The sequence below is a fragment of the Phytophthora infestans genome, genomic scaffold, assembly GCF_000142945.1.
Source record: "Phytophthora infestans T30-4 supercont1.318 genomic scaffold, whole genome shotgun sequence".
In the NCBI taxonomy this organism is placed as follows: Eukaryota; Oomycota; class Peronosporomycetes; order Peronosporales; family Peronosporaceae; genus Phytophthora; species Phytophthora infestans.
Window position 1 is genome coordinate 540 of NW_003303441.1, and position 13,447 is coordinate 13,986.

Consider the following 13,447-nt stretch of genomic DNA (forward strand, 5'->3'; position numbering starts at 1 on the left):
TAGCCTAATAATAGCCAATGATATCATTTATTTTTGTGCGGTCGCTCGTTGCGTTAGATTTGAGATGGAACAGAGTAGTAGATTAAACGACAGACAATTTCTGACGAAAACAACACTGCTAACGCAGCGGTTTTTGACATGACACTGAATTCAAAACGTACGCACACTGGTTTTTAAAATGGGCTTCATTGGGCCCTCAACATTAAATTTGAAGTCTACGAATGGTTTACACAGCACTACACGTCAATGCTTAGTTGAGCTTGCCGACGCCGAAGTTATCGGTGGTCTCGGCCCACACCTTGGCCAAGTGGATCGATGATTGAGTCACCTCGCCAGATGGTGCGGCAGTGCCTGGCGTGTACTGCTGCGTCTGCTCCTGCTCCGAGTCACTCGACTGATGAGCCTGCTGCTGCTGCTGCTGCTGCGAGCCGCTGGTCTGAGTGGAATCCGAAGAGTAGCCAGTAATGGCAGGGAGATCCTTGACACCTTCAAGAGCGGCAGGGCCGTTGCGAGATGTGAAGTTGCCGCTGCCCACCAGAACGTTTGCCGCACACTGACGACCCAGGTATTTGGAGCACACGTCAGCATCATCCACAGCGTACAGGAGTCCGTCCTCGCCCTTGTCGAGAGGCTGCTTGGTGTTGTCGAAGTAGTTGCCCTCAGCGAGCACGTATGCGTTAACACCGAGCTCGAACGAGTGGCCAGAGTTGTTGCCCCATTGGTTGTTAGCCACGTGGACAACGACGTGCTCGTTCGGGTTGCCGCCAACCTTAGGAGAGCGACCCGAGGTGCCGTGCACATAGTTGTTAAGCATACTGACGCCGGTGTTCTTGCCGTAGAACAAGAAGGTCCAGTAGTGGTGTCCGTCACACGTCGCAGAGTATTCCGTGTTTCCGTCAAAGTCCGAATTACTGATCGTCAAGGTGGCAACACCAGCCTTGTTCGTGACGACCATTTGACGGCCGACGTGAGACACCTTGACGTGGTCGATCCAGATCTTGTTCAGCGTCGTGGTTGCCTTGTTCGAGCCCTGCATGAAGAGAGCGTCACCGCCCCCACACGACGTGCGGGTTCAGCTCTGTAATGTGGATGTTCTGCACGATAATGTTGTCCCCGTTTAGCGTCAGACCCTTGCCCATAATGACACCGCTCTTGCCAATACCACGGATGGTCTTGTTACCCTTGACGCTCATACGCTTAATGGCAGCGTTGTCGTACGTCACCTCAATCTCCGTACCGTTCGTGCAGCCGCCCGTGTTGTTCAAGCCACCGGGGCCCAGAATGACATCCTGGTCGTTGAAACCGTTGTTCTTGGCCAAGCATGCGCGTTTGTGGCCTGGTCGACAGCCCATTTCGGTGGTCGTACCCTCAGTACCGCGAAAGTCGATCGTTTGGTTAAGGACAATGACCAGCGGCTCAGTGTCATTCAGGTACGCCACCAGCTCACTGGGAGAGGTCGGGTACACGGTCTCACCGCCCGCTCCACCTGTAGTGCCGGCAGCTAGACCAGAGGGGGAACCGATGGTGAAGGCGCTTGCACGGTTGGCAGCAAGAGCTAGCATCGCGGCGAGTGTAAACTGGAATCGAGCCATGGCGAAGAAACCGGAACTGTACTGGGTTTGGTGCGCTTGACAAGGCGATTTTGAAAATGAACGCTTGACAAACAGTTGCGGTCCCTTATGGGTGTAATTGTCGGTTGGTGCAGTGTGGGAGGAAGAGCGTTCGCGTCTTGCGTTGACTCTTGTTCGGTTGTCAACACCCAGATTAATCAGTTGTCAAATCTTAGAGTTGGTTCCTCTTTAGCGGCTGATTAATTCGTGTGTGGCAGCGATTGTACCGTACAGGTCAAGTTGACCGTCCACCCACCGCGATCCAGCGTCTCCACGTCAGCTGAGAACTGATGTTATCTGTACCTACATGTGCTCGTTGATGTTTCAGCTTTTCTGTATGCTACTAAACGCGGGCTAGCATGCGCGTCAACAATTTAACGAGTGCCGTGCTCGTAAGCCCGACAGTACGCGGTCTGCAAGTGCTGACCTTATCTTCCTTTTATAGTCTTTGAGCTGCATTTGGTTGCTCATTTAGCCCCATTGGAGGGCAATCTCCAGAAGTACTGCACAAAAACAGCGACAGCAGAAGGTATCACGGCTAATGCGTTATTTACCATCCATCCGTTCGTTTTTTTCGTTTTTCATTTTGTATTAAAGTCTGTTGTCTAATCAAAATTCACCATCCATCCTCGCGTTGTTTTCCAGCCCTAGGCGTGGATATTGTTTGATCGGCTGCTCTTCAAGAACCAGCGTGTCAGCTTACAACATCGCACAACATCTGCCCCCGTAAGAGCTTAAATACTGCTTAGCTGAACTCCTCCGTATAAAAAGAAGCAGCAAAATGCCCCCAGCTGGCTCAACTCCACCTTAGCTGGTCGCGATACTTTTATTACCAGTACTGTTATACGCTTCAGAGCTAAGGTATCTCCGTTGCCCGTCGATTGAGCTTTTGAAGCGACTTTGGTACTCTTTGTACTTCGTATGCACGAAGTACATTTCGAGGCCAATCAGTGAAAATGCCATGTCCTCTTAAGAAGTAGTAATGGCGTGCTCGACTAATGACCGAGAGAATGGCCAACATCGCCTAGTCGAGATGTCGAGTACTGCCGATTTCGGGCAGACTGCATCTTCCAAGATGGTAAGTGATTCGACGACACTACAGTATAAATGTACTGTACATTTATGGAAAGCAATCTACAGTGTTAATAGACACCTTTGCTACCACATGATTAATACATCACTGACCCGTATCTACCGTTGCATGGGGTACAGTCACACTTTGAAGTATTCAAAGCTAAAACGTTTTTTGTTCATCGATGGTCGAATTATTAATGCGGATCGGCTACATGTATTGTTGTCAAATAGATTAAATCGTTTTCGCAGCAACGTTCTGTACCAGAAGCGGTGTATACGGCGTCTAGGACATTCTTTCGCGGGCACTAATGCTACGTCCCTTGAAGCGAACGGAACAATCGACGGCACCTAACGTACCGATACTTAGTACACACGGGACATGTACATCTCGCAATGCAATGCAAGTCGCATTGTGACGGATTTTTAGCAACGTAGGATTTGTAGCTTGACCACAAGCCACATACGGCGATCAGCAATAACAGAAACGGCGCCTGGTTCCTCTAAGTACGAGATGCCATGAAAACCGATAAACTAGTCGAGCATTATGTTGAAGTTGGATCTGAGATTTCGGATGGTGCCCATCTCCAGATAAAGTAGAGATCGAAAAGGTCGAATGGTGGGTAAACACTCCATTTCTAAATACCGGCACTTTGCTTTTTTAAGAACATTAATATTTTAGTTGCAGAATACATGTACCTAAGTCAGATCTTACCCGCAGGGGCCTGATGAAATATAAAGTAATCTTTTATTTGCCTTCACTTGAGCACGCCACTAATCACTGTACGGGTGACACTTATCTCTCATCATTCCAGTTCTTAATTCTGAGGAAGCACTGAAACATGAGCAATTTCTTGACGTTGTTCACCGCTGTTTAGCGAGCTGGTCGCTGCAAAGCTATATGAGCGTCTAAAGTAGTCAAGATACAATGCCTGAAGGGTGCTAGGAGAGAAAAAAAAATCGAATTTTTTTCATAATTTAGTGTCGTTTCCTCTTGTTTCCTCATTTTTAAGGTCGACCTTTTACCTTAAAAATAAGGAAACAAAGAGGAAACGAGGGATCATCGTAAAATGCAAACGCTATCTCCAATGCGCTACCGACAATAAACAGTCCCAACGGGAAACTCCCGTCAAGCCTTCATTGTCAAAATTGCCTCGCCCAGCTCACAACCATCGTCTGACAGATTCTTCGCAATGGCTCGTTTCCAGTTCGCTCTCTCTGCTATGCTTGCTCTTGCCGCCAGTAGTTCCAATGCCTTCACCATTGGTTCGCCCTCTGGCCTTGCTGCCGGCACCACTGGTGGAGCAGGCGGAAAGACCGTGTATCCAGCCTCAAACAATGAGCTGGTAAGCTACCTCGCCTCAAACGACGCTCTCGTGATTGTGTTAAACAAGACCTTTGACTTTCGGGGCACTGAGGGGACAACTACCGAAACCGGATGCCGACCGGACTACACACGCGAGTGCATGGCCAAGAAGAACGGCTACAAGAGCCAGGATGTGATCATCACCGGTGGAAGCATGGCCAACACTGGAGGTTGCACCGGCGGAACCCAGATCAAGCTGACCTACGACAATGCCGCTCGCAAACGAATGACCGTGACGGGCAACAAAACCATCCGTGGCATTGGCAAGAGCGGTGTCATTAAGGGCAAGGGTCTGATGCTGGACGGCGACAATATTATCTTGCAGAACATCCACATTACGGAGTTAAACCCGCATGTGGTCTGGGGTGGAGACGCAATCTTCATGCAGGGGAAGCAAGCCAAAACAGCGCTCAACAAGATTTGGCTCGATCACATCAAGATATCCCGCATCGGTCGCCAAATGATCGTCACGAACAAGGCTGGTGCTGCCACGATGACCATCAGTAATTCGGACTTCGACGGAAACACGGAATACTCTGCGACGTGCGACGGACACCACTACTGGACCTTCTTGTTCTACGGCAAGAACACCGGCGTCAGCATGCTTAACAACTACGTGCACGGCACTTCCGGCCGCTCCCCGAAAATTGGTGGCAACCCGAATGAAAAGGTCGTCGTCCATGTGGCCAACAACTACTGGGGCAACAGCACGGGCCACTCGTTCGAGCTCGGTGTCAACGGGTATGTGCTCGCTGAAGGCAACTACTTCGAAAACACCAAGCAGCCTTTATACGTTGGAACGGATGGGTCTCTATACGCTGCGAGCAGCAGTGACGAATGCTCCAAGTACTTGGGTCGTTCGTGCGCGGCTAACACACTCGTCGGCAGCGGCAGCTTCCAGTCTCGTAATGGCGGAAACGCTCTCAAGACAATCAAGGGTGTCTCTACTCTTGTGAGCTACAAGCCGGATATCACTGATACTACGAGCGGCTCTCAGCAGCAACAGCAGCAGCAGCAGCAATCTTCCCAGACGGGTGAATCGGCCAAAGAGGAGTCTTTCGTTACCAGTGGCTCGGACCAGCAGCAGGTTCAGCAGCAGCAGCAATGGGGTGGCTCGCTGCCGTATCAGAAGCCAAGCGCTGGATCTAAATCTAGAAAGCTGGCCGTCAAAACGATCAACTTGGCTAATGAGTGGAAGAAGACCACGGGCAACTTTGGCGTTGGCAAGTTGGACTAAGCGAGAAGCTGAAGCACCGAGGACACGATGGATGTGCCCTACTACAGTATATATGTTTGCATACGGTAGCTAAATAGTGTTGGAGCAATATAAATAATGGATGTCTAACGAGAATCACGAAATACGTTTTTATCACCCTTTCTGGTGGCAGCGTTAGCTGCAGCGCAGCTGTTCTTTAAAGCGAAGCTTAAAAGTAAATATACACGCTGGAATCAGGCTTGAGTCTGCGGTGTATACTGTAAGTGACAACTTCGCATGCATACGATCAACCAGTGATGGGTAAAAATGTATTGCAAGAATTGGCATTGATCGATCCTACCATACTGTAAGCATTTGCAATACACTGCAATTCATACTGCTGAAAGGCACGGTAATGCAATTACTAATAGAACTGAAGCGCCTCACACCAAAGCGGCTACCTGTTCAACCTACCTCTAACCGCCCTCGGTCCGTCGTGGAGTGTCTGCGCTCGATCCGACAGCGCTTAGCCCATGTCAACTTCGAGAAGTTGCTGGCTGTAAAGCATGTCAGGCATGGTAACTAAGATGCTGCAATCATTAAACAAACCCGGTGAGCATTGCAGTTTCTACTGCGCTTACTCCAATAAAAATTGCATAGTGTTGTCTTTTTAAAATGCACCCCCGTGTATTATTACCCATCACTGCGATCAACCATCTTTATAGTGTCTGCAGGTCGACAAAGACACGCGGGGGGGGGGGCTGGCAAAGCTCCAGGTAAGGTGTATTGCTAATTGCAAAGTGAGCTGTTCTGGTCAAAGCTACTCTAACTTGCTTGGACTGCTTCCATGTTGTTGTGCGTTATGAAACCACTTGATGTTCGGTGAACATCACCTTCTGCGTAATTTCGTCACTAACATTGTCGTTATGTCGGAATGTGTAAGCCTGCACTGCGTTATGCATTGCCATCATCATTATTGTAAGCAGGTTGGTCGTTATGAACAGTTAGCCTGCTCATTGTTGCTGCTGCTGCTAGTTGGAGGTGGCTGGCATATCCCTGCCCCCCCCCCCCCCTCAAGCCTTGTCCAGCTCAAGTTAATGAAAATCAACATTCCCAAGCCTGGAACAGCACATGGCATTCATTATCAGTAGGACGTGTCACGTCAGCGGTTGGCGACTAGTGCAAGAGCACGGCTTTGTACCGACCTGTCACTAGTCGCTTCCTTTCTGTAAGGTAACGCGTTGAAGTTGATCTTTAACAATATTTATGAAGCAATACGGCTACAAAGCAATCCAAATGCTGACTATCGCCAGACACTTTGTGCATCTACTTAATAGTGCCAAATATAAATGCTCTATTATGAATTGAACTAAAACAGCACACGGTGTTTTATTGAAATTTGTGAAATTTGACTGGCCTGCTTTTGCAGGAATTGTTCTAAAAGCACCCGCACGTCTCGAGCAAGAGATGTAAGCAGCTCCCACGAATCTTCAACAGCTTTTAAGCCTTTTCAACTCACACGAACCTCGTAGTCCATTATGATGGGGTTCCAACGATGCTTTTCAGCTCATTAGCGGCCTAAGAAGTTACATGCTCGTCCTCGGTTAGGTCGAGACTAATATCTGAGTGGAACTTTAGTCTGGATGCATGGACATCTAGCTCATCTCCTGTCACTAAATGGCGAATTTGACAGGAGTATGAGTCGGTTCCGACCACTTTGTATGGTCCTTGCCACGTGACGATAGGTTTGTTACCCGGAATCCGCTGGTCGACTCGTAGCATCCCGTCCTCATCCTGCGTTAAAGTTGATAGGGCTAAGCACTTCCGTTGAGCTATTACAATTTCCTCAACGACGGCCAGCCAAAACCATCCTTGTCCAGAGGTCGCAGGACCACCGCGTTACCAGACTTGGGCTTTTCGACGACGATCTTGCTCGGTTCCTGCTGTAACGTTTCACCTTCACTGCTGTAGCTGGCTGACCAGGAACATATCCGCCCACACATCCAAAATTCCATCCACAAGGTCGAATATGTATCGATAGGCCATGAGTTTAAAATCCCAGCGTAGAAGTTTCCCTCTGATATGTTTCGTGATGCTAGTGTGTGGGGCGAAAACGTGGATGAGATTTCTGTGGTCACAGAATTGCCGAAAAGGTCGTGCCCGCAATAACGGATAATCGAGCTTATCGCTCGCCAGCACGATAGGGTAGGCCTCTTTCTCGATCACAGTCCAGTTGAGCTGAGACCTGCAAAATGTGCCACTCACGCATGTCAAACGTTTGGGAGCTTGTTCTGTGATTGCTTGTTTAGGATCAAAGTCCGTCACCTGCGTGACAAGTACTGATAACCCGGTATCTGAAGCATCCGAGAATACGCAAGTCGTAGCGGTATCATCTGGTAGTGCTAGCGTGGCTGATGTAGCAAACAAAGTTTTGACATGGTCATACGCCTTCTTTTCTTCCTTAGTAAGCTCAATAGAAATGCCTGCGGCTACACGCTTTGTGCGCTTTGTCTTTTTCAAAGCTGCGCCTAACTGCAACTGGAGCGGTTTCGCAGCGCGAACGTAGTCAACGATCGATTCACGCATCCAAGCACAAAGGAACTGCTGTAGCTGACCAGCGGTGTTAGGATAGGGCATCGATCAAGACATAGATGCGAGTTGGGATACCGTCACTATTGATGATCCGACACACCATTTCACCGATCTCTGGTAAAGACTACGCTTCTTCACGCTGAGTTTAAGCCCGAATGACGCGACCAAATATAAAACTCCTTTAGTTTGACTTGGTATGTGTCAATGCCGTCGGCAAAAAGTAGGAGGTCATCAATCCAGATAATGCGAGAGCCATACAAAATCGACTGAAAACATTTCTCCATCGTCTGCTGAAAATGAGCAGCAGCATCGCAGCACCCTTGTGGTACTCGACGAGGAGTGTATATTTTGGTATCAGTAATGTATGACATTAGCTCTAGGCTGAGCTCATTTAGTGGGAGCTGCCAACATCCTTTGAGGATATCGAACAGTCCAAAGGTTTTTTTTACCTTTGGTATGCTCCAGTAGAGTAGCCATATGCGACATGGTACTGATGAACGTCTCAATGAGGTCATAAGCCAGACGATAGTCGCACGTTTGGCGGTATTCATTTAGCCCTTACGCCAGGCTTGCGAACATGAAGTACTGGACTAGCCCAGTGGCTCTGCGGGCTCTCGTAGTCCCAGCCGAGCTCAACCAACATGGCGTTAAACCCTCGCAAGAGCTTCCTCACAGCAGGTGGGTATTACCAGGGCTTGCACATCACCGCACGGGCACCCTCCTTCAACCTTAGTTTAACCCAATGAACGCCGTAATCTGTATAATACGTAATATGACATGATGCAGGTTTAATTGAATCAACAGCTTGGACGCGGCGTCGTTCAGGCTACTACACCGCATATATAAGTTTGTATAGACCACCATGGGAGTTCTTATCATTACCGATCGGCGAGGGGGAGATAGAAAGGTATTATTCGAAACACATAGAAAATCCGATATAAACGGCCTAGAGGTTTGAAAATTCTAATGCAAGCCCTTTAGCTCCTCTCTGCCCAAAACCTCCACCACTCAGCCAAAAATGCCGGAAACGATCGACAGGAAGGAGTTCAAGCGTCTGTGGGGGTCGCTAAAAAAGGCTGGTTGGCGGGCAAGACCCCCTTCAGGCCTCCTCTCCGATCATGCGTATCTCAAGCCTGGCGTGAAAGGAAAGCTAGACAACTACAAGGCTGACACTGATTACTTTATCGGTACGTTGTGTTTAGCAGTAATAACTACTCCCTCTAACCCTGTGTGGTGTAGGTCCCAAGCCTTTGTGGAAGTATACTCTGCGTGAGGGTCTAGTACCTTTCCCCCCTCAACAATGTATGATACGTCCGATGAGGCCTCCAATGGGGAAGCTTGCAGCGTACACAGCAGCCAAACGACAAGAACCAATTCCCCCCACCACAAGTGACGGCAACTTGGACCGTCAGTATTCTCCATCCCGCTCAGAGCATCAACATACTGTCGACGTTACTACGGAGGATACAGAACAAGTCCGACCGATTGGTGATGATATTGCAGAGGATACAGAACAAGATCGGTCCTCCGTTTGTGTTACTACTGAGGATACAGAACAAGTTCAGCCGGTTCGTGATGGCCAGGCCCATAAAAGGCTTATCATCGCCGACAATTTCTACACGTCGTGTGCTCTATTGCTGGAGTTATTGGACAAGGATCTCTACTACGTCGGTACTCACCGCAACGAGCGGCTTAGGTGGCCCAAGCCGTTTGCTTTTACGCAAAAGAAAAGACCGAAGACTATGCCCCGAGGCTTGTATCGAATTGCGCACGCGCGTGATCATCCTGGTCTCGTTGCACTGAGCTGGATGGACAGCAAGCCTGTCGCGCTCCTCGCGACGGGATGCTCTACAGTTCCGACGACTGTAATGCATAGAGCGAAGGGGGAGACAGAGCGTGTTGCGGTACCGTGCCCGCAGCTTGTGGTTGATTATCACCAAGGTATGGGCGGAGTAGATCGCCATGATCAACTCCGCCTTCAGCGCTATTCAATCCAGCTTACTGTGGCCTTCAAAAAGTACTATCGGCAACTCTTCATGGGTTTTGTGGACATGGCGATAGTCAACGGTTTTATTTTACATAAAATTATTCTCAAGCAAAAAGGGCTGCCAGTGCCAACACACGCGCAGTATATGCGCCGACTTCATACCGAGCTTTTGGCCACGAACGAAGCCACACTGCGTACATACACCAACGCCGAGGACCTCGTTTCTGAGCCTATTCACACGCAACCGCACAGACTGCGAAACAATGAGGAAAAATACAAAGGCAAGAAGCGAAAAAAACCCAGAGATGGATCAACCGCCAGCAACCTCCAGCGTAAAGGGCAGAAGCGTAAGGGCAAGCGCCGCCAGCACTTGTGCAAAGTTTGCTCAGCCTTGGCAACTCCCCAGACAAAGAGCTTTGAAACCAGTTACTACTGCGAGCAGTGCACATCAAACTTCGGAGGCTACGTACCTCTATGTAACAAGGTTCGCCACGAGGAAACCGGCAACACGTTCACATGCGGCCAAATATGGCATGATTTGTGGCGCAACGGCACTGCCATCCCTACTCACCTCAAGAAGCGTATTCGCTTCCGCAAGCGAAAGAACTTCGAGATTTCGAGCGACAGCGACGACGGCGGCAGCGACGCGAATGAGGATTGCGTGGATATCCAGGATAGCGAGTAACTAGGCGTAGATAATGCAGCCCGTACACTCACCAATTTTTCGGCCAGTTCTTGCCTACTTCTTCTTCTACTCTTGCTAGTCTAGAACTGGCCGAAAATTTGGTGAGCGTACGGGTGACGTAGTGGCACGCTTCGCCAGTCATTTAGGCGCAAACGCAGATTGCCCAGACCCATCAGATTTAGCGGGATACTCGAAGTAGAAGGATATGCGACGAAAGTCACGTCACATTTGCCCAATGAAATCATGACATTTTACCACGGGCAGCGTGCATTGTTGTTTTTCTACGACAGATTGCAGTCTATATGTACCTGGTCGCAGCGTTTTCGCTACATCCCATTGCGGACGGCTTGCAATGCATTAAGTTTGCAAAAGTGGCAGCTATAGTTTAATAAAGATAATCATTTACTCTGTATTATACAGAATATCGTGAAGCGGGCATTGGGTTAAGGGGTGCAACACGTGCAGGTGGGTCTGTGTCTAATGATAGGAGCCAAATATGGTGTTTGCTCGAAATGGCGCGTAGCCGCTGCTTGAGCTGAGAAGGAAACCCTTTCTCCAGTGCCTTGCGCACTAAATCATCCAGGACCATCTGGCTGTCACCACTCGAGGTGGCTGATATAGAGACGGGCAGATGATCTTCGAGATCGGCCTCATCCTCCACGTCGTCGTCCTTGCACTCAGCTAGCTGTTCAAGCTGTCGATCGATGTCGATTTCGAGCACCATTAAAGGGTCTTGGCCTAGAATCAACTCGGGTTCATCACCTTCGATAACCAGACACTCAGCTGGTTTGTTAAGTCCAACGGGTCCGGCTGCTGTATTTTGCATCACGCGTAAAAGCACAGAGGCTGTGCTTATGATCTCGTGCTGGGCTACATTAACATTCACCACTCGGATGCTCAGCCGGGCCAATTTAATCGACGAGTCATGAAGGAGAAGCTCGTCAACATGTTTTCGGCTGATAGCCGTTCTATCAGTACCGGTATCCACACAATACGGTAGTTCCAGCACTTCATTCAAAGTAACGGTCTTTTCAGCCAACGTTAGATATTTCCGAAGTCGTTTTAGCCGCGCGACTTCTCGTTTACTACCCTCGCCTCGTTTTGCTTGCATCTTGCGGCGAACCTTGGCCTTTTCCGCCTCAGCTGCTGCCGGGCACTCTGAGGGCTAATGGAGATCGATACAGTGGGGGCATGGAGCCGGAGGGACTTTCGGGTGCTCTGCCTGCGATTTAGTGGAAGGCCTTGTTCAATTCGCTCGATGATCTCGTTTATTTGGCAGCTTCTTGCTAGAAGGCTGTGGGTGGGGCTTTCGGCTTCGCGCTCACCACGGCTGCGCTTGGCGCGGCGTTGATTTTGGTAGAATTTTTCGATGTCAAGCGCTTTTTCCAAGATCAAGTCATGAAGTACGACCTCGTCCTCTTTAGCTTTGCGCGTTTGGAAACGGGTCGTGCGATCAACCTTTTCGCGAAGAGATTTGGGCTCCAGTGACTTCATTAGAATGCGGCACAATTGCTTTCTTCCATCCTTACCATTAAAAAATATGCGCCAACCATGATCGTCGATGATATCGTGGCACAACATGAAGTATTGAATAACACGCTTGTGAACGTCACTCTCATTCAGGACCATTCGCAGTTGTTCAGCCATTTCATGCTCGATATCCGGTACACTATTGTTTTAACCGATGAAATGATCTTGTCCACTTCCTCCAGTATGAGAGCGTCCGTGACATCGTCAATGGAAATTTTCAATCGGAGGTGGCACCACTGCCGAAACAAACCGCCGTCGAATGTGTTCTTGATTGAGACGACAAGATCGCCCATCTCGCCCTTTGCGCGGTTTCGAGTATCCTCGTACCCACGTCTCTCTTTGCGCCACTTTACTAGCGCAGCATGCGAAGTGCTCGTGATGCGCGCCGGTAAAAGAGGCGTAAAAACAGAAGCTCCGGCCCCTACCGCGTCGTCGGGAGGTGCGGTGGAGCTCTGGGCTCTAGTCTTGGCCATTGTCTGGTTCACAGGTGACTGATAAGGGATTCTTTATAGTGTCTGCAGGTAGACAAAGACACACTGGGGAGCTGGCAAAGCTCCGTGTAAGTTGTTTTTTTAGGTATCTTGCTAATTGCAAAGTGAGCTGCTCTGGTATAAGCTACTCTAACTTGCTTGGACTGCTTCCATGATGTTGTGCGTTATGGAACCACTTGATGCTCGGTGAACATCACCTTCTGCGGTTTTCCGTCACTCGCATTGTCGTTATGCGGGAATGTGTAGGCCTGCACTGCGTTACGCATTGCCATCATCATTATTGTAAGCAGGTTGGTCGTTGTGATGTAATGCAAGATCACTTGCACCAGCTCCTCCAACCCGCAGCCAACTTCGTTGGAGAGATCACTGCTCAACTATAGTTAAGCAGATCTCTAGGTGCTGTTCGCAGGTGCTGCTCCAGAAGGCATGACAGGATGATAAAGTACAGCCGGTTGTTCTTCAGCGCGGACTACAAGGACGGCATCCCCTGGGCTGCCGTCATGGCAGGCGGGTGCGTCCTAAACTAGATTAGATAGCTCACTCTTCAATTGACATTGAAGCAACCAAGCAACTACAAGCAATAAACGTTGGCTTAACGGGAGTTCCAGCTCCCAAATCGTGAGCACGTCACAAAGTTAACTTTAGTAATCTATCGTGCAGATGCGATGAGGACTCGCAGTGGCCGTTCGAACCAAGTTGGTCAAGGAGCCGCGACTGCTGGAGCAACAGCTACAACGGATAGTGGCGACACAAGCGCGAATGCGACGGCCACAATTCCGGTATCATCAACGTCCATCTCTCCACCGTACGTGACAGATGTGTCCCACGCCGCCCTCGTGAAGTGGAAGCGCGAGCGACAGGAGTATGAGGAGGCAATTGAGGCGCGCTGCAGTGTAACTGGTGAAAAAAAGGGGAAGGCG

The 13,447-nt window shown here is 49.5% G+C and overlaps 3 protein-coding genes across 3 annotated transcripts; 1 reads left to right on the forward strand and 2 right to left on the reverse strand.

Moving 5' to 3' along the window:
• Window positions 1-250: 250 nt before the first annotated feature.
• On the reverse strand, window positions 251-1,592 carry PITG_21462 (pectin lyase, putative; the record flags this gene model as incomplete). Its single annotated transcript, XM_002894963.1, has 3 exons — window positions 251-394; window positions 485-1,018; window positions 1,065-1,592. 3 exons carry the CDS (start codon window positions 1,590-1,592, stop codon window positions 251-253), a joined length of 1,206 nt encoding a protein of 401 aa, XP_002895009.1.
• A 2,282-nt stretch (window positions 1,593-3,874) lies between these two features.
• PITG_21463 (pectin lyase, putative) lies at window positions 3,875-5,284 on the forward strand (the record flags this gene model as incomplete). The annotated part of the gene is made up of 1 exon (XM_002894964.1): window positions 3,875-5,284. The coding sequence occupies one exon, from the start codon at window positions 3,875-3,877 to the stop codon at window positions 5,282-5,284; it is 1,410 nt and encodes a 469-aa protein (XP_002895010.1).
• A 6,104-nt stretch (window positions 5,285-11,388) lies between these two features.
• Window positions 11,389-12,509, reverse strand: PITG_21465 (uncharacterized protein; the record flags this gene model as incomplete). The annotated part of the gene is made up of 7 exons (XM_002894965.1): window positions 11,389-11,394; window positions 11,453-11,610; window positions 11,689-11,724; window positions 11,832-11,930; window positions 12,036-12,175; window positions 12,271-12,335; window positions 12,390-12,509. 7 exons carry the CDS (start codon window positions 12,507-12,509, stop codon window positions 11,389-11,391), a joined length of 624 nt encoding a protein of 207 aa, XP_002895011.1.
• Between the last annotated feature and the right edge of the window lie 938 nt (window positions 12,510-13,447).